Consider the following 22,062-nt stretch of genomic DNA (forward strand, 5'->3'; position numbering starts at 1 on the left):
TTTATTTAAAAGAAACAATCCAGATCATCAGTTTAACATAGTATTTCATAATTTGTTTTGCGATAGCTTAAAAACTACTTTGCTCATTAAATGAGTAAGAAAAACATACATGCATGTACAAACTTTCTTTAACTCCATGGCAACCGAAAATATTACGTTTTAACGTTGTTCACAACATGTTTTTTAATGACGTCACAACCGAAAATTTAAGCGCAAGCAATTTCTTTATTTTTATCATTTCAATCTCCTGAACCTTTCGAACTTATCAACAACTCAGATCTGAAACTTCACTTGAGATTATCTTTCTATGTATGTATGACGTTTGTGTGATTGCACGACTTTCACATTGAACCGAATTAAGCAAACTGGAGAGGCATTACAATACTTTTCAATAGTACTTCAATCTTAAGTTAAATCGCAGACCAGTAACCGTTTACTGTCGCTAACTGTGTAACAACTGTATTGGAAAAGTAAGCTAACAGCTTTTCAAAACTTTCATGGTAGGTAAACTTCACTTGCTAGTTGTAAATAAGATAAATGACTCTTTAGAATCTGACCTGCGGCGAAAACGGTTTACACAAGCAAGAACACCTCAGGCTGAGCTGGTTATTTTGTCATGTGATGCCAGTACGAACTTCACGCTGGAACGAAACTCATTCCGAAGTGAAATTGGTTCCTGTATCAAGTAATTAGCCCCTTGGTCTTGTCGAACCCCTCTGCTCGCTATATCATCGAAAACAAGAATAGCCTTTTAAAGCTTCAGAGGTGATCATTACTTCTTTGGCACGACGTCCAACTTATTAGAATCGATATTGATCAGCGCGCCAGCTTATTTGCTAAATTCTGATCAGGTAATTGTTTTCTCCCTGACAAATTTGTATCGAAATGTAATATGGCATCTATTGGTCATTTGAAACCGTTTGTTTTCTACCGTTGCACCGTTAAAAAATAAAAAAACTGTATGCTGCCATAAGTAGATAATTAACTCTCATTCCACCTGCTAAGATTCAATGAAATGTTATGAGTGGTTAGCAGATGGCGTGCTGCATATATGTTCTGACTTTTTTACTACCCCTTTAGGTTACATGTTTTAAAATTTCAACTTTCTTAAAATGAAAATTAGCAGAAGAAGACTATCTTGTTTCTTTTACTTTCTTTCGTATTTTTTTTGGAATTCTTTGCCCCTTATTTTGAGAGGCAACACAGCCTAATTAATTTTATACAGTGCAGCAGCAAAATTTAGGCTTATATTTTCATTTGAAATAAATACAATAACATAACTATACCTTTTTGGTGAATAGCGAGAAGCAACTTAATGCTATAAATATGGAAATCTGTATATCTTCTCGTTGTATTATTCACATGTAATATAGTAAGCATATCTGAGTGAAGCCAACACCTAGAAAAATCGAGTTCTAACACATGAAAATTCAATAATTATCAATGTAAACTTTGCAATTACTTTCGCTTTTGCAATGAACTAGCGCCATGGTAACAAGATGAATGTCCGCAACTTTCTTTGTATATTTGTTACATGTATATTCCTGTGGACCGCTGGTGAGTAAAATACACTAAATGCTCTATCCTTATTCAACGCTTGAAAGCTGATTCTGTTTATATTTCAGTCTTTTCATTCTATTCATTCCCTTTTTGTCGGCGACATGACAGAATCTTATAGCACAGCATATAGCGCCGAAGACATGCCATAAAACAAATAGACTGTGGGTAACTGCATGGTTGGTGCAAGATGTGAGGTGAAATATCTTGCTTAAACTAACAAGACGCTATGGAGAGTACACTTCGGCGTCGTTGTTGTGGAACTGATTAGTTGTAAATGCGGAGGAATAGTAAGAATTGATGTATGGTGAGATTAAGGTATCAATTTGTGAAATTATGGGATTTGTCAGGATATTCTGAAAAAAGCATCATCCAAGAGGCCTACTTGCCAAAAACTAGCATTTCAGGGCAAATTGTCTTTGAGATATTAGCCTAGTTATGCTCTGATGACTCCATGCAAATCCTACGACAGTTGACTTGGGTCTAAACGTTTAGATCCGAGTCAACTATGAGGTTACTGGCGGTGATTAACAAGTCTAACAAAACAAGCAAAGAAGAAAGAATTCTCTATTTTTTTGTTTTCTGATTTTTTGTTTTCTTTTTTTTTTTTACATCAGGCTTCAAAAACAGCATAACAGTCTAATGTAATGTTTTAAGATATGAAAGGTGTGGGTAAGGAGTCAATTACGTTGAGTATGGAATTGGCTAAAATTCAATGTTACGAGTTCGAATCTTTTGAGGATAATTATTCACTGACCATCAGCAAGCAGGGATGTCGGACTAACACAAGGAAGTTTAATACCAAAGGAAAGTCTTTACAGAGCTTTAAACCACATCGTCCGCCAACAAAAACGTGACTTGAATTTCAAAAAAGACTAAACAGCCTCTGCCAATGATAACACTTGAACTTCAGATATCTTACGGCCTCCGCCAACTTGTAAACACACAACTTGAAAATCGACCCTCCTCACACTTTACTAAACACAGCAGTCCAGCTCGTGGAAAAAAAACTTACTTCGTCAAAACAACTCGCTTGGAACTTATATGCCGTTTCACATAAGGTTCTAGAAAATACTAAACAGGCGAATAGTAGTAGCTTTTCGACGTATTTTATGATTTCAGTAACTGATGCAAATCTTCTGACTCATGCTGAAATGTAAACATGCCCTAATTAATTATTTACGAATGATCCAAAAACGTAGAGAACGTTCGACAAAGTCACGCAACGAATGACAGCAACTTACTACGTAACACTCAACAAAGACAAAACGTCTTTGTGTAGCATTTTGCAACTTTAAATTCATCATAAAACGGTAAGTAATTAAGGAGCGCTCACTCGTGAAATGTTTTCAACACTCGAAGAGAAATTTCGTGTATCGGCGCGGCCATGTAATATCCTCTATTTATTCCTCGAGTATATTAAAGACTAAACTTGAGGTGGACTCAAGATATCTCGAAGTAAATCCGGTCTCATTTCGTGAAATAGCCGAAACAAGCCGAGAAGTCACAAACTTGAGCGCCCAATTTTGTCCGAAAACTAGTGCATAATTTCGTAGCTATTTTTCATATCCCAAACTACCTTGGGTCGCAGCGGCGCAATCGGCAAATCCCTTAACGTAGAGTCTCCTCTGATCTGATGGGTCACACATGTGAGGTCGGTTTAAGCCCCGGAAAAGCCAAAATAATAATTCTTTCTTCCTCGAATAACAAAGAAATCGTAGTGATCTCGAGATAACTGTAACTATTTTGGCTGTCACTTCGTCAAATAGCCAAATAAAACCAAAAACTTACAGACTTTTCATACCCAATCTTGTCTCAAAAAAAGCAACTATGGGACATTCCTGAGCGTCTCGAATCCTTTACTTTGCGCTCCGCCGAAGTAAAAAGTGAAGCTGGACATAGCGCTCAAGCTAGAACCGCAGCTTTCAGAAGAAACCTCATCGACTCTTGTCGCTATTAGTCTTTCGAAAACAAACCTGAGTAGTGGGGTAGGGACCTAATTAACCTTTTTACGTGGATTTAATTAACTTTTTGAGTGGCATAAATTAACGCCAATGACGTCATGCATCTCATTAAGATAGGATGATGTCATAGTTTATTTTCAGCTCGCAAGGTGACGTCCGAATACCCTATGGGTTGACGTCATCAAAAAATTTTGAGATTATAATCCATAAAAAGAAAAGTGATATCATGTCCCTACTTGGTCATGATGATGTCATTATTTATTCAGGTATGATGATATCATGGCTAACTTTAATAGTGTCATCAGCTTAAAGTAGAAAGGGTTTTTTATAAAATCAGCTATTTGCTACAGTCTTCTGATGGGATATTAATTGTAGAATCTGTTATGTGTTCAAAATAAAAGCGGGTAAATTTTGAAATGTGCTATCTTTGCAGATTATACTAACTGAAAACTCTAAATGATTTTCACTAAAAATCGGTAATAAACAAAACCAAGACACTGAGGTTAACTGAAAAATCTCAATCAAATATCCAGTAAGTAAGTCAAACATAAAATCGTTTTGAAATGGTTTACTTTGTTGAAAAATTAAGAGCAGCCCACCGCGTCATTGCGATTGGATTGTCGGGTTTCCTGCGCCTTTTTAACGGCGGTCGATAATGTTGGTCACGCAATATTTTGACATCTCCGTGCCCTTCAAAAAACTCTGGAAAACTGATACAAATTTTTTATTACTGCCATAGCTATTACAAAATCTATAGCCATAGGAAATTGCCACTACTGTGTTTTCATTTAGTCAAGTGATGTTAGTTTTAGACTTTCAGTGATACTGATTTCCCCCTCTATAAAGTTACATGAATCTTTGTCCAGAATAATTCATATTCAAATGAAAAAAAATTAAACTTTGTGAAACAGGAGGATTATTTTTTGAGATATTACCTGTTGAATGCTATAACGAAGTGAGCAACTTACGCTTATCAGTGCGGGCCTTTAGGCGCTTCGGATAAGGCCAGGTTCTGACGCCGCTCCACTCATGTGCCGAACCTAACTGAATAAGTTTGACTTTGGAGCGACACTATAGGGACATCTGATTCAGACGGCGCACCTGTGTCGAACCTAAGGCAGCCAACAACCAGACAACGGGCAGCACGTCTTAACAGACTTACGGATGAGCGCAGAAATGTCGTTTTCCGAGAGAGGTTGAAAGGAATGAAAAGCATGCACAGCATCTACTTCCTGAGAATCGGCCCGAGGCTTTGCCAGTCGGTGAACCAAGAGAGAATACGAGGTATGCCCCATCGCAGCGGGGAGGTGGGTGGGGCGAGAACTGCCATAGAGGCTGGCGAGACCTAACCTTTGCTAGAAATGGCTGAATAATCCAGCAGACTGCTCTTAAAACCGAGGGACAAACTCTGTGAGTATGCCACGTATTCTCCTGGGCCACGCCGAGCCTAGAATTTTAGGTAGTGCACTAATGCATTGATGCTAAATTAGGCTTTTGTGCGTAACTTCCCTAGTGAGAAGGTGTACCCAAGCGAAGAAAAGTTAGACAGCTTTTTCCTCAGGGTTCCATTATCCCATCTTTTAGAGGGTCCAAAAAAGAGCCTTTGGCTGGTCTTAAAGGTTCTAATTACACAAATAATGTTACACTTCCCAGCGGCTGTTTCAAATGTAGTAACAAGTGTGATTTATGTAAAGATTATTTTAGAGAAAGTAAAATGTTTCATAGCAGTTCTACCGAGCGTTTTTGCAATTATATATTAGACAACATGTTGACTGTAAATCTAAAAATTTAATTTATCCAGTCACAGTAATAAATGTAAAGTTCTGTTGGCAGTTCTACATTCAATGAATTCAAGATCAGATTCCGCAACCACAAGTCGGCTGTGTCTACTAAGAAGACCACTTGTGAAGTTGCATGCGCTGTCTATTTTAACAAAGAGAAACATCAATTATCTGACTTTGAATTCATTGCAATTGAGCAAATCTGTAATATCAACGAGAAGTCGAGAGGCATTTTGGTGTACGTTCCCAATTATGCACTATTCAACCTTATGCCCTTAATTAACAAAAGATCGGAATTTAATCCCAAGAATAGAATTCTAAAAGTATAATTGACACATCTCACCCTTTCAATTGCCTTTTTTTTTGCTACTTTTCTACTAGGTTTTAACTGTAAGCTTTTAACAAAAGAATTTATTGTCCTGTGACCGCTGATGCACTCAGGGGACTCGTTTCAAGGATACTGTTATTCTTCTATAGGGATCTCCATTCATAGGCCTTTAGTCTGTACCTTATTACGTTTTGTTTAAGGTGTGCCCTCTAGGATTATATTATGTTAATCCCTTTGATTTGATTCAGAGGCCCCAAATGGGGAACCTGTTGTTTTTCGGCACTGACATAACTTTTACCACCTACTCTCATTAATTGTCAGTTTTTTACCGTCTCATTTTTAATTTACCAATTGTGTATGTCTTACTTTTTTAACGTATTATGTAACCTTATTTTCACCTTGAAGTTTTATCCAGGTTTTGATTTTGTAAATAGACTGAAAAAGCCCGAAGGGCGAAACGTCTGTATTTAAAAGCAAGACATGTGAGGAAGTCTGTTGTCGATCTTTTTGTCATTCAAGTTTATAAAGTTTAGGTCCAAACATTTTGAATCCTCTGGATCCTTTCTCACATGTGGCTTCCTCGTTGGTTAGCTTGGCATTTTTCATCCACGTATGTGCGTACATGCAGGCTACATTCCTGGTAGTAGAAATAGCTGATAGGTTCCTGGGCCAAGCTTTATACGGTTAAAATTGTGTTGCTGGCAAAGAAGCGATTTTTTTTTGTCTGCTTCTGAAGGAAACGTGGAATTGCTTCAATCATAATATAGTTTTACAACTTTTACATAAAATCCCAGTCCTGTGTCTTTTAATTTTTCGACCCTTCTCACATTTTGTGCATCTTCAAAATTGACACCTCAAAATTAAGCCTCTTAGAAAATTGTATCCCCCTCAAACCCCCCCGTAAAAAACGATCGGTCTCCTAAAGGCCTAAATATTAAACGCGAAGATACTCAAAAGCTTATGATTCTCATGATAATTGAATCGATGAACATATTTTATCAATAGTCTTGTATATTCCTTTCTTTAAAATGACTCGTCATTTTTTGTGGAAAGAAAAGACATTTAGTATCCACCTGTCTTAACCTGGCGCTCGGCCAATGTCACGCATGCTCCAGTGTACACTGGATAGCAAAGATCTTCTCGCTCATCAGCCGCGAAAATCGGTAATTATAAAAGAGCGAATTAAGTGCAAATAGGGAAAAAACCACTGGCACTTAGGCTAAAACCGGTGAAGCAGTGCCTCAACTTATTGAGGAAAGGGGGTAGGTAATATTTCAGGTTAATTTATAGAAACTTATTGCTATTATTCCCGCAATATTCTTCAGGTACTGGTGCCGATGAAGACAGGAAGTGTGGCTCACAATCTGAATGTAAATGTCACCGTAGCTGCCACACGGGAGGATGGAAAATCACATGCACCATGTTCAACAGTGAATGCCTCAAACATGACCATAAAACAGTGTGCTGTTGTAAAAGTGCCAAAACGGATTGCCGTACGTTGTCCGTAACATATCATATTCTTGCACTGATATTTTAAAATTAAAAACATTAAGAAACAAACAACGTTGGGGTTTTCGCAGAGAAGATTGGACGTCCGTTAAGTGAGCCGTCATAAGGATACATTTAATTAGTTTTTTCTTGTGCTTATCAGCGTGTTGTAAGTACAGGATAGCAACTATAGGCCATTTTGTTTCAACTAATAACTTCACTATGTATGATGGTACACTTTTTTTACTCGGCTCCAACGTGTTGAAGGTGGCTGCACATTTCTTTTGGCGTTGGTGGGAGAGGAGCTTGTTGGTGGAAAACTCGTCTTTGCTGGCGAGTCTTATGCGAGCCAGCAAACTAATCTCTACAATAGCTTTATTTTATGTTAGTTTTGCTTTTGCTCCATTGGATTGTAAATAGTGGGATTAGCGACTTGTACCCTGCAGGCTTTATTTTGTATGTAACATTTATATTCACGCAGATGCTTGGACGAGAACAACAACACTCTTATCACAGTCATACACACCGATAACAGAGAAGTCATCAACTACATCATCACCTTCACCCATATCCTCATTGATAACAAAAACATCTGCAATATCATCATTATCAACGACACCCATGTCGACATCGTTAACAGAAAAGTCACTCCCTACACCATCACCGTTGCAGATATCGTCGTTGATAACAAACCCACTACGGACGTCATCATCATCGATGACACTCGTATCAACACTGATGGCGCAAACATCAACAACAGTCCCATCATCACCATCGCCCATACCAACAATGACAGAAACATCGACAACTGCATTATCACCGTCACCTGCGCAATCATCGATAGCAGAAACAGAAAAATCATCACCATCTTCAACGTCGCCCATACTATCTTTGATAACCAATTCATCGGCATTGGCAGCACTAATACCATCATCTATACCATCAACAAAACCGCCATCTGCTTGGAATATATTGGTGAGTTATGGTGGATTGTGTTCATAACTAGAGATTTCTACTGAAAACACAAGCATGATAAAAACGCAACAAATTATTTCACCTCAGATTCGCGCAACTTGCAAGAGAACATATGAACTGATAGCTCACAAGAAAAGGTGCAAATGTCAATGAAAAGTAGATAGATCAGGATGCTTGTCTTCTGTGATACTGGTTATGGCCTTTGAGAGTCGTCTCCCGTTATTGAGGCATCAAATTAAGAAAAAGTTAGTTTCCTTCAGGACTGAAGGGCCTCCAATAGCGCAGTGCGCGAACTGAATTCCTTAGAAAACAACTCCAATAATTTCGATTGATGCGCATCATGAGAACCATAGAAGGAATAAAAGATGGTGAAAAACAATCCATTAATTATGTTTGAATGTTCAAAGAGGCTGCTCAGTGTCAGTTAAGACAAGAAAGTTATAAATCAAGGTCGATCAAGAACAATAAAAACGATCGCTTTGTCGATCAGTTTTGCCAAAAAAGAGTTCGCAACTCGATAAAAGATGTAAGCTGGCTGATAACAAGATTGCCTCTTTAATAAGGGGATTTTCTTCTAGGCCCACAAACCATTGCGCGTTAACGTCATCGGGGATTCAAGTAGCTCCGAGGTGTTTGAATCCAAAGTGAACGCGGTCCGCTAACGCTATGACAATTTTACCCCATTACTATGTGTTCGATATTTTTCAGCTACTGTACAGTCTGTTAAATAGCGAGGTGTCTGCAAATAAAGGCGAAAGTTGTCTGGGTCCAAATTTAATAGTAAATGCTGATGTCAGTAGTGTAATACTATGGGAAAAACTTGGATTTCACAAAACTTTACACATTCCTTTGCAGGTATCTCAGTACTCTTCATCTATTAGGGCTCTCAATGTTAGCAACAAAGGTTCCTTACAGGTGAAGTCGTATCTACTACAAATAATTAACTTGATGCCTAAGTTGAATACGGCCTTGATCACTGGCTTATTAATTTCGCATGTATTTATTGATCATTTTTATTCTTGAAATGAAGCACTCAAGCATGAAAAAAATTTAGTCCGTTTTTTCAAGATGATTTCTTTCTGATTTTATATCGGAAGGGACAAAAATGGATTAATTTGCTTGGTTCTTTTAGCTGATAACATCAAGCTGGTCAAAGACAGCCAGTCAGATATTGACAGATATTTGACAACGTTCAATATAAACTTAATATATTCATGATAAAGAATAGATGGTCTTTCAGTGGCATATCTTCTCTAATCCATTTTACCTTTTTTTTTTTCTTTTTCACAGGAAGCAATCAACTCTACCAGAATTTTTTTAGAAGACTTAAAAAAACTACCACCTGGAGGAAATGACATAAATATACTGGCAGCCACTCACGAACTCGAATCATTTGCAATTAAATACGGCAAGACTCATCTCACAGCGAATGAAAGCGCAGTTACTGTGCAAAAATTGTTTGGTGAGTTTTCTGTTCTGTTTGATGAGCCAGGTTTTTTTTTGTTTTGTTTTGTTTTGTTTTTTTCATTTTTCAGTTGAATATTTATAAATTTACATCCAGCTTCATATTCAAGGTCACATTAATTTACGCTAGATGCTTACGCTCACAAGGAAAAATGAACAATATTTGGCCTTAACTTGTTCTCTACAGTGTAATCAAGTGGTTAGTATGGCCGTAAATTAATAAAAGCATATTAACCGGTAAGCTTTTTACAGGAGTGCCCTTAACCAGGAGCAAGGTTGGGGGGAGGGGGGTGGAGGCTGAGTGATCACACCTGGAATTAACTAGGTCATTTTTAAAAATAGAAATCTATGCAAACAAATCTTTTTATTGGAGTAAACTATCCCGGGTATTGATTTTTTCTATACGATCAGACATAAGACAGACAGACTTATGTACTTGAAATTTTCTAAAACCAGCCATTACAAATTGGGCTATACAAAAAACTAAAACCTCTCATTGTTTGAATTAATATATTAAGAAATGGCGAACCTGGAAGTGAAAGGGGTGTACTGGCGGGTGTACGTTACATCTTAATGGGCCGACCATTTGACTTTTGAGGGGGAGGGTATGGGTGATTTCAGGAAAAAATATCCTGCAGACTGATGTCATGGAAAAAATAATTCTTGCAAGGAAATACCTGGCGGAAAAAATTTCTGCACTGAAGAGAAATATTTTTCATCGCTTATAATGCTGGAAAAAAAAAATCTTACATCGTCAAGTTGTTAATGTCAGGAAAAAAAAATTATATCACCAAAGGTTTGGGGAAAAAAATTTTTACACACTGACCAAACCACCCTACCCCCCTCCTCCCCCCCCCCCCCCCCACCATCCCGTCAAAGTCAAATGCTCGGCTCCCAACCAAATTTTCTTGCATCGATTGGTAACCAATTTCTATAGGTATGGGGATCTGCTATAAAAATTGCTTGGTATAACTAGTTAGCAAGGAAAAGTCACTAAAATTTTATGACATCTTAAAAATATTGTAATAACTGACATATTACATTGGTAAGGCTTTACAGTCAGATAGTTATTGGTTATTGGTTTTGTAGAAATGAAGATTCAGAGGGCTTTGGAAAACAATACGGAACCGATTACTTGCTCTAAAAGCAATGGAATAGGGAGCATTGTCATTCCTTCGGAAAACGTCAAAGCACAAGGTAAAAGCGGTGTCACTAGCTGCTCAATTATGAGATAATCATGAGAACTTGCACTGTAGCGACCAATAATTTATTTTATAAGTCCTACCAGCTTTTCAAACATTGCACTAGACACGACCACTTCAGAGCACTTTGGCATCGACAAGATTGTTTGGAATTTGTTAAGATTGAGTTAAGAATTCAAATAGCCTATATTATGCTAACTCAAGAAAGGGGAAATAAAAGGTCAGACCTTTATGTTAAATTCGGTATCGGCTAAGCATTTCACTTTTTTTACCTAATCACTTTTTTTTTTAATTTTATCTCAGACACTGTCACCGTGTGCACGCTCTACCATGGTGAGGTCAGGAAGTGGATACCCGGTGGAGAAAGAGTTGGACTGAACGGGTTGGGCATATAGGCCTTTTCATCTCTTACATATAAAACGTAGTAGTAATAACAAAAGCTAGAAGAAGTGCGGGCGACAACGATCGAAGGTCAAAACAATTTTGCTCAAACGCTGTGCTTTGCGTAAGTGTCGCGTGACAGATAGTCAAAACAAGCATGATCAGATCGGCGAGTGACAGAAGGTCCAAACGCGCTCGATCAAATTGCGTTCTATGTATTTCATTCATTCTTAGTGGAAAGCCGAACGAACGCTGGCTACATACATGCGACGCATGTGTAATAACAACCTGGAGATTAGGATTGCGGGCTTCTCTTGTCGTCCGCAATTAATTCCTCGCCTCGCGTAGCGAAGGTTTATAATCATGTCTAAATTTGCATAGCGCGTGGAACGTGCGTGGATCGCACAGCGAGACAAAAATACGAGTCGGCTTTGTATATACAGCTTTTTCGAGAAAGGTTGTCGGAAAAAGTGCACGCAACAAACCCGAAAGGTATTGTGGGCGCTTTTGGGTTCACTATTTTTTAAAGAAAGTTGAAAGAATGGCACGAGAGGCCATGGGATTATAGGTGCGAGTGCTAAAGGAAAGCAACAAAAGTAGGTTCGACATTGCCAGTGTCAGGAAAAGTGTATTGATCATATCCCATAATATCTTTCGGGATTTCCACGTGCACATTTTTTGTCGGACAACCTTTCTCGAAATAGCTGTATATCGAGTTTTCGGGTTAGTAGTCGCAGTGACTTCGACGATTGTGACGCTAATTCAGGTTTCCAAGCAACACGATTTCAACTGGATGCACTATCGTGTTTTATTCATAAAAGGCTAACGTGTCTATTCATCCTTTGTGAAAAATCTTTTACTTTGTTTTTTCGATTCTCTTCGTACGTATGGCAGGGAACTGCAAACTGTACAGCGACTTCGCGACGGTTTGGGAGACACCTATCGCTTTTGTCGGCCATTATTCTCCAAATGCGATGAAATGAGTTAAATTAGCGCTTTTAACGTCGAAACACTGCTTATTTCCTCAAATATACCTTTGAATTATTGATTAATACAGCTCCACCACTACAAACAGCGTCTACTAACAGAATTTCACGGGAAAATGCTTTAAAGACTGACAATAGTTTGGCCTGCCCGATTGAAATTTGACGATGTCGCGCAGTAGTCTATGAGACGACTTTGTTTGCAGGTGGACGGGATTCAACTGTCCAAGGCATTTTCTTTTATTTCATTTTTTCCCCTTTATGGCCGTTTCGTTTTTGCTTTTTTAACTATTAAATATCTTTTACCTATTGACATGTTTCCTTTATTCATGCATACTGGTGGCCCTTTCCGCGAGGTGTTGTGATAAACGTATTTCTAGTTTAACTCTAAAAAGGACAAATTCGTTAAGGGTTGAGAGACTCCAAAGAGGAATAAATAAAAAATTTTGCTCCAACTCCGTACAAAGTAATCACTCAGGAAACAAAAGTCTAATAAACTGTTGTGTTATAGGTTGTTTTCCATCAACATGGGCAAACCGGTCAGTCCACGGTTTAGGCAAATGGTACGCAAAATTCAGGACTGGTAAATTTCGCCCCGGATTCGCGTTTACAACATTGTGCGAATCAGTTCCATTTATCGGAAAACGTCCGCGAAGGCCTGAAACTGGTATCAAAGATGGCTTTGAAGAATGGAACACGAATTTCTGTTTGGAATATTCCGTCGGGAAAAAGAGGACTACCTTTTCAGATGTTCCGTTGTTCCCGGAAATTTTCCGCTGGAACGACCCAAAAAGTCGTGTTCCATTTACTTTTTTAAATTTTCAAGAGAATTTTCCGGAATCTTTTTGTAAATGGTAAACAACCATAATGTACTTTCCAGGGTGGGAAGATAATTTGTTAACGAAGAAAATTTTAAGGGAGACGTATATGACCATTTTTTTCAGACGCTGCTTTAAAAGTCTTTGCACTGAAATTTTGCAGAGAGATTTCTACAACCTTGTAATCATAAATTCTCTTTTCAATTTTTTCTAACAGTAAAACTATCATGAACTTCACGCTAAGTAATATAATAGGCAGCACATTAGATCCCAGGCCCCAGGTCATCCTTCAGAAAAACCTGTCAGTTATATTACGTTACGATGAGGTATGTTTTTTAGCTAGTAAGTTAATTTATAACTGTGATTAAAATCAGCCGAGAAGGGATTGATTGATAACTGCTTATACTGTTTTAGGATATTCTTGTTTTTTTTTTCGTAATCTGAAACATTCTGAAATCAAAGAAAACTCAGTTAGTGGCTCAAAACTTGCGGAACTCATCACGATGAAGACTGCGAGCTGACTCTTAGGGCAGTCCTTTTTACCATTTATACAACTACATGAGAAATTTCTGCAATTTGATTGGCTTAAATAAGTGTTATTGGTCAGCTTAATTTGAAATACCTACATGTGAAAATTACAAACCTTTTGCGGGTGGTGGTGATATTTCAAATTTGTCTCAAATTTCACGAGCCGTTCGTAAAACAATTTCGAAATATCACTCGTGGTATTTATGCCAAATATCACTACAAATCATGCTATTACCTGTACCAATTTGCATAATTTCAATTTTTCGCTCACCGCGCGTGGCAATGAGGTAAAAACCTGACGACCACTCACGGTCTAGTCACAATGTAAGGCGTTGTAAAATTATGCACTTTCTTTCTGTTGTGTTTCGTTTGTCGCTTTTACTTAGTATCAGATATAAAAATATTCACGACGCCGACGAGTCATTCACCTTTCTTTGATTTTTGTTAGTTTTATCTTACCTGAAACTTTAAATGTCTTTTTTAAGGGATATGAGGCACACTGTGTCTTCTGGGATTTTACTGCCAAGTAAGTGTGACAGAATTTTTCAATACGCACCTAAAAGGACTTAACAACATCAGGGGTTATTAGTATGAGTTGATTTATAGTTATTGTAGATAATAATCAGACAATTCTATACAGAAAATATTTCGCTACAGACTTCAATGCCGTAAGGGTTGATAAACTGCTGCCCTTTGATTGGCCTTTCCCTTTAAACAGTCATACTCCGAAACTATATTTCAGATCAAATTTCAACGGTTCTTGGTCAAGCAAAGGATGTTCAGTGGTCAATAAAACCAAAACGGAAATCACATGCACTTGTAACCACCTCACAAACTTTGCTGTTCTGATGCACGTTGGAGCAGACAATGAGGTTAGTTGGAGCAGCTTTTTGGCTTGTTTTCCGCATGTCCCAATACAATAACAACCCGCAAGTAAGAACGGAGATTTTAAGAACCGTTTAGGCTAAAATTTGTTAGTTAGGCCACCCCTGCAGAAGCACCTGTTTAGGACTGTATCGCAGCGGAGTTTCCAGAGACGTAGATGTGAAAATATAGATATCTTCCATAAATTTCAAAAATTTCAATCTATAGTAGAGCTACAAACTGTTATTTAAACGATATTATTGCATAAGAGTTTAAGTGTTGGAGCTGAGACAAGGCCTGATTACAATACATGTAAAATTATATCCAGGTTAAAATTCATGTTGTCACCGCTTCAGTTTTTCTTCTTAAATTGATTTTTACATTAATTTTAATTTGATGTGCAGATTTGACAGAAAGAATAAACTGAATGCCTCTAAATATTCAATGTATTTAAGAACCTCAAATAGGCTAAATTTGTGCTAATTACCATTTATGTAAGAACCTGTTTGGGCTAAATTGGGAAAATACAGGTTCTTACTCGCGGGTTTTTACTGTACTATGAATGTTAAAAAAACTAAGGGGAGCATCTACAATCGTGGCGCCATGAACCCTGTTTCACATTGTCATTTATAGTTTGAGTGACTCGAGTAGGGCTATGCCTATTTTCGCTAATGAGAGTACTTCTTTGCAAAATAATAAGGGTCCCTGGCTCTTGCCAATATTTGTCTTTATTGATCTGGCGTATTTGCAAACAGTTTTTAAACTATCTTTCCAACAGGTTCCAGCAGATCATAAGGTGGCGTTGAAAGTCATTACTTACGTTGGGTGCGCTCTGTCGCTTTTCGGAGAAGCACTCACCGCTGTTGCATATTGCGTCCTCATGTGAGTTACAAATAATATACCGTCATAAAAAGGCTCAGACATTTAGATTTGGTTTTTGTGATATCCGAAATGATCAAGGTCGAGGTAAGCGTTTTTAACTCACGCATCTTGGTTTCAAATGCACCAAGTATAAGCTGGGGAAGAGTGAAACCAAGATTGTCGCCTGCGACATGCAAGCAGTAAGCGCTTGAACAGACTACACGTTCAACATAAAAACATGGGGCTGTAAGAAATTTATCGTCCAACGAGCGCTTTAAACAGTTTTTTCAGGACCAAATGTTTAACCATAGCATATTAGACGCGCTTTGTTCCTAAACTATTTGCATTGAATCTTAATAAATGCAAAATTATGACAATAACAAAACCACAAGGGAGGGGAACGGGGAGTCAGCCACCCTCTTCACAACCCCTCGAAGCGCCGTTGGGCTCTGGATTAGCTTATCAGACGTTCATTTATGATTTTTAAATTAAGAGGAAGCAGAAGCACCTTAAGATGGGATTTTCCCGCTTTGAAAAAAATAACATGTCAACGGTGTTCAATAATTTTTTGCCTCGTTCAGGGATTTGAAAGAAAACCAAACTCAAATCCGCTTTAACCTTGTGGTTGCCATAGCGATAGCACAAATTACGTTTCTTGCTGGAATTGATGCCACAGAAGTTAAGGTAAGCTAAAGACGTATACTAAGTTAATCTGAAAGATGAAGAAATAATGAGCATTTTGTTGGCTTAAATGATAAGTTGATCTCCAAAACTTTTAAAACGAAAATAAAAAATGAAAGACTTTTGGATGTAAAAAACTTGAGTTTTGAATAACTTAATATCATTAGATGGCATTCCCTTGAGCTTGATGTTAAGCAAAGGTACTAAAAAAGATGTGGCTCACTGGTCGATTGCTCTTTATTTCTCTTTAGTATCTTTGGTTTAATTGCATTGCATCAAGAGAGTTTTTTTTTTATCATTATTATTTTATTTTTTACTTTTAATCAGTAATTTTTTGTGGGGGGAAGGTTGGTAAAAAGCTTGCCGTTATGGACAATGTGATGACGGTGAATCCCGTCTCTTTATAGGAACTGTGTGTGTTTGTAGCAGCCATGATTCATTACTTCTATCTGGTGGGATTTGCTTGGATGTTATTTGAGGGTGTTTACCTGTATCTGATGGTTGTCAAAGTGTTCAATACGGTCATCAGATGGCGCTTGTTCTATGGAGTGGCTTGGGGTAAGTATTAAAGCAAAAAGCCTACTACAGAAAATGGCCCGTTGGTAGATCTAGACAAGAGGGAGTGATCATGACTTGTCAGTCCCTTCCGGGATCAAAACCATTTTCGTTAATTGATTCCTGGTTTATACTACTTCTTTCCTTACGTACTTACAAGGACTTGCAATTGAGACTTGCTATTCAGAGGAATTTGTACCACACCACAGTTCTCATAAGAGTGCTACGCTGACGTAGCTGACGTAACCCAACTGAGTCTAAATTGTCATTTTTCTCTTTTTCGTTTTCAATCAAACCTTAGGCCTCTCCCTTTTGATTGTGGTTTTATCGATCGTGATTGCTTCCGTTCAAGATGGCGGAATAGAAAGCTATGTTCATGATCATTTGTAAGTAAACAAACCAGATCTTAATACTACCGAACAAAACGGCGCAAGAAAAACTTGGAGGTTTCAAGAATCCATTTATTTTTTTATTACCATTATTTATTTATTTATTGCAAAGTTACTTAATATGAAATTTGCCCAAACTGCCTTTTTCAGAGGAATTATTATCAGCACGTTCATGTTACAGGCCTAAAACATTGGTTTTCAAACAATTGAAAATTTTTAAAAAAGTCTTCGTAGGCTTTTTCTTCAACATGTCCAGTTTTAACCGTCAAGTTTTATCAAGCAATCCTTTCTTAGTAACACCTTGATTTTCTATATTTTTTTCAGTTGCTGGGTTTCCTTCAAAAATAACCTTATCTGGACGTTTGTTGCGCCTGTTCTCTTAGTTTGCACGGTAAGGGTAAGAAAGTGAAAATGTCCCATAAGTGAATGAGTTTGTTAAGAGAACAAGTTAAAAAAATGATTGCTTACAGAATATTGAGGCTCATCTGTTCCTTAATAAAAAATTGATATAATCATCAAATATTTGCAATGAAAATGTAAGACGTGAAACTGAAATTAATAACGATTCATGTAGAAAAAAGAAAACCAGAATATTTAGCTACCTTTCATATCATAGTCTTGGTGGGTTACAGTAAGCCCATAAACGGACTGATAGCGGCTACCAGTGGCGCCCTTGTACGCCTATTTCAGAGCTTACTGTTAAAATGTAAATATATTCTGTAAAGAGGACACGTCTATTGTCCTCTCATCCACGCCATTTCATTTATTCATTCATTTGCGGGTAATAAACACATCTGGGACAGAGCGCTGCGGTGGAGGGGAGGCTGTGACCAGTCATACTTAGTGTGATATGCTTGAGGTGTTTCATACGTCCGAGCTTTGATCGATTATTTATCGATTATATTTTATGTTTTCATTTATTTATTTATTTATTTATTTACTGTAGTTATATTTTCAAGACCTGAGAGAAAGAGAGAAACAGGGTCCAAGGTTTCTGCCATCAAAAGATCTCTTATTTTCATGCATTGTCTCCACACAGCTAAACTCAGTTTTACTTGCTCGAGTGGTTCATGAGATTCTAAGAATGCAAGCCGACAAAACACCTCATCTGGAAAGAGTTCGACAAGGAGTTAAAGCATGCGTAGTTTTGTTTCCTCTTCTGGGACTGACCTGGGTGTTTGGTGTCCTAAGTGTCACAGATGCTGGACTCGTATTTCAGTACATCTTTACCATCTTCAACTCTTTGCAGGTACTAGAAAATCCAACATGTTAACTTTTTGAGTAGTTTGAGGAAACAGTCGACATTTCGCAGGGGCACTCAACGAGAATATAGTTCAAAACCACTTAAACATAGCATTGTTGAACGTATTTTAGTATTTAAACGATATATATAAGCATATTTTTATCCCCTAAACATTTTTCATCTGTTCGGCTTTCGTAGCTGAAAGTCTAGTGATCCGAAAATTATGGGGATGAAAACTTACCTTTTCGAAAATTTCGGCAAGAAAAAAGGCTTAGATGACCTTTTTAGGGTAAAAATCCGTTAAAAATGGGCAATTATACCATTTTTTAGATGTTCGAAAATCCTAGGAGAGGCAGGCAAGCAAGAAATTTTACAAAAAATGTTCCGAAAATGGTAGATCTCAAATCGTCTTCCGAACAGATATTTTCCGATAATTGGCGTTGGGTGCCCTGATTTCGCGACGCCACCACTGGTTTTCCCAAGAAATGACGTAGGGCGGAAACGTCCATACTGATGACGTGTAACAACCCAGATCTGGGAAGTGCTTCTTATTGGATGAAGCAGATTTTAACCAATCAGAAGCACTACCCAGATGTAGGTAGTGAGGCATAATCAGTATGGAATTGCTCCGCTCGTGTCTCCAACGTCATTACGCGGGGAAACTAGTGGTGGTGTCGCACAATGTCAGCTGTTTTCTCAGGCTAACTGACAGCGAGCAAATATCCTTTTATCAAAGCACTTAGCTCGGTGACTAAAAAAGCGGTTTCAATTCACTAATTCGTTCATTTATTTATTCATATAATTTTGCCACACAAGCATTCGAAGTTTACTCCAGGCTTTGACAGTAGTGTCAAGGATTGTAGCGATCGAGAAAATTAACAAGAACATAGAATAGTAGAGATGGTGGGCGGTACCTGATACCATGTACTGCGATTAACCATTGACTACAAATTTTGCCCTCATTTCTTCTTTTCTCTCATCCTTATGTATGAACTTAACTTTCTTTTTTTTGGACGATACACACATTTTTAGGGTTTGTTCATCTTCATCCTTCACGTTTTGAGAAACAGCGACGTACGTGCAGCATACTCTCGAAAGATGCAGAAGAGGAATGCAGCAAAAAGCCTGAAAAACTCTCAAGAAAACCGCAATACAATCGGATTGTGGTCAAGCAAAGCGACAAATGAACAAAGATGTACAAAAGAACCTAGCAGTGCCTCTCTAAGAGCATCGGTTGGAGTAAAAAGTAAGATTGACAATGCCTTGCACGAGGAAAGAACCATGACTCCCGTTGACACGTAACTGTCACTTAGACTGAACGCGAACATCGTGAATTTGTTTTAGTAGCCACTGTTAGAGAATAGAGTATTGGCAAGTTTTCATTATACTTTTAATTCTTAGGAAATAGCGTAAAAATCCTACAAAGAAACATTACTTCACATTACTTACTCTGGTTTGAAGCGAAACCAAGTGCGACTCCATTGCTACGAAATATACTCTCATGAAAATGAACCAGGAAAGGTTTTTGCACTTGTTGTATCCAACAATTAGGAAAGGTTAGTGGATACCAACATTGTATTATCACATTACTTTGTTGCTTATGAAACGCAATGTTTCTCCCGTTGAATCAGAGTCTCAAAGAGCAAAAACTTTTAAATTCAATCGATCATGAGTTGACAGGTCGTTCTAGTAGACTTTCTTGGAAATTCATATCAGTCCATGCTGTGGTGAAGAGAGATACCCAGTAAAGACACTTAACCATTAGTTTATATCACCTTTCTCGGGAAACGTAGAATTCCAGTACCAGTGTTAGAACCTGCAGAATTTGCAGTGACTCCATATTCATTGACTTTTATTGTAGTCATCCGAGATCGTCATGGATTATTAACCCTTTGACGACTTCTTGGGTCGTTTTTGTTCCATATGGAACATGTATATTTTTCTTCCTAGTTGGTTCTGACGCAGCAACGTGAGCAAAGATGCCACTCCATCGATAATTCGTTTTGGAAATTCTGACCAATCCTGACAGAGTTAGATACAAAAAAAGAAGTAACAGCTCTGGTGAAAAATTCACTGCCTATTTCGCAAAAAAGAACCCGTTTACTTTACGTCCGATTAGTCGGAAAATGCTTAGTTTACTGTTGCAAATTAAACTCATTTTAGCCATTTCCATCCGGTTTTTTCGCTACTCGCTGGCGGTCGCCAAAGGGTTAAGTATGAAATTGCGAGTGGGAATATGGGTCACTACGTGTGTGTATTATCACTTATTAAAATTTTTTGTGTGTCTGATCTTTAGATCAGAATGCGATTAAACGCCACAGCGTTTAAAATTTAAATTAGCTGAAAATCACTGTTAAAAAAAATCACTAAAAATCACTGTTATTTCCAATAAGGAAAACCTTTAACAGTAGCAATAATCAAGTCCCTCTATTTGGCCATACGTAAAATTAAAGTACCGAAAATTTACAGTGCCCCGCGATATAGCTTTATCGGAAGATGACATAAAAAAAAGCCATAGGTAGAATCACTTCGTCAATACCCGTCTTTGGGGTAAAACAAATGCACTCTGTTTCAGCTCCAAAAAGAGGTTGGATCGAGTTGATAAACTTAAAATATTACTCACTGACAGATGATGATAATTACCAGTCTACGTTTGTCCCAGATATATAAATTCCAAATTTCTATCCTTACATTTTACACTTTTTCTTTCTACCCCAATCGGATTAAACAATAATACTGCAACGTATCAAAAACTCCCGGAAGGGGTTCCATCCACCCCCACCCCCCCCCCCCCCCACCTCCTTGTACCACGATGGGGGTATGAACTAGCGTGTACATCCGAGGGTTAACTAGCACTAAATTCATTGTGAGTGAAATGTAGAGGAAAGGCTTAGAATTTTGCACAAATTTGCTCCTTGCAAATATATAAATAATGAGGACTAAATATATGGCAAAGATGGTTTTGCCACATTTGCATACAAATAAACCCTGGATTGTAAATAACTAGGCAGGTGTGGCATTTTGGGGCCTTTGTGTAATCTCCTACTCAAATCTCTTGTTGAAGAGGCCAAAGGCGAGATCTGGTCATATCCGATTTGTGCACGTGATCGCCTGTCACAGGAGCGTGGGCTCCTGCCTGTCAAGAATGTGACAGGTGATGAAAGAGCGCATGCTCAAAATAAATCCTTCATTTTAGACGTGTTAAATAACGAATTTGATAGAGCCGTGAAGTTTTCTCTAACAAAACGTGGTTATACCCATATTTTAAGAATGAACCAACTAAATTGTTGTTGTTTTTCTTTGTAACACCAAACTGAAAGCGACTTGCTGATGTTAATCACGGAAAACATGCCTCCACGATTTATAAAAGTTGCTGGAAATATAAGACCATCCTTAATAAGCCATTTCCGAGTTCCCCCGGACCTCTGTTCAAAACGAGGGTAGGTGGTCAGCCTTTGATATGGAAATCATTTTTCATTCTCATGCAAATAAAACTCATTTTCACAAGAAAGGTTGTGCACCTAGCCTCATTTTGAAAGTGAGGGTTTTTGGAACTCGGATGTGGCCTATTTGGAGGAAAAATTTGAACAGAGGAGAGGGAGGGAGTGAAACTCAAACCCCACAGATATTTGACTACTGCAGCGGTTTCAATTGAATGAGAGCAGATTTTTCTGTATCCTGTTCCAGGCGTTCAGTGGGGAGAGAGTTAAATCGTAGGCGGTGAGCGATAATGGAACACGAGAGGAAGTCAAAGAAAGACTATCGTCAACTCGTGGGAACGTTGTTTAGAAAATAATCAAATGATAGTTATCAACTCTGGTTTCCCCACAGTACATTGTGGGAAATGATAGAAATTCGGATTGTTTATTGGAAACACGATACTTTTCTTGCTGTTTATTGCACTCTATGAAATAAAAGTTATTTAGGCATATATTTATAGAAAAACAACAAAACAAATAACCGAACAAAATAAAACAGAAACGGAAAAAGAGAAAGAAGG

General features: G+C 37.9%; 1 protein-coding gene across 2 annotated transcripts; it reads left to right on the forward strand.

Moving 5' to 3' along the window:
• Positions 1-10,645: 10,645 nt before the first annotated feature.
• LOC140946852 (adhesion G-protein coupled receptor D1-like) lies at positions 10,646-19,753 on the forward strand. Of its 2 annotated transcripts, XM_073395956.1 has the most exons (11): positions 10,646-10,754; positions 11,063-11,141; positions 13,159-13,267; positions 14,212-14,341; positions 15,112-15,215; positions 15,776-15,878; positions 16,283-16,433; positions 16,732-16,816; positions 17,144-17,210; positions 17,859-18,068; positions 19,095-19,753. In XM_073395956.1, the coding sequence occupies exons 3-11, from the start codon at positions 13,263-13,265 to the stop codon at positions 19,362-19,364; spliced, it is 1,125 nt and encodes a 374-aa protein (XP_073252057.1). In that variant the 5' UTR covers positions 10,646-10,754; positions 11,063-11,141; positions 13,159-13,262; the 3' UTR covers positions 19,365-19,753. The 2 variants fall into 2 exon arrangements, with proteins under 2 accessions (XP_073252057.1, XP_073252058.1); XM_073395957.1 differs by lacking the exons at positions 10,646-10,754; positions 11,063-11,141 and having other exon boundaries at positions 13,053-13,267.
• The last annotated feature ends 2,309 nt before the right edge of the window (positions 19,754-22,062 follow it).

This window comes from Porites lutea, chromosome 8 (genome assembly GCF_958299795.1).
Source record: "Porites lutea chromosome 8, jaPorLute2.1, whole genome shotgun sequence".
In the NCBI taxonomy this organism is placed as follows: domain Eukaryota; kingdom Metazoa; phylum Cnidaria; class Anthozoa; order Scleractinia; family Poritidae; genus Porites; species Porites lutea.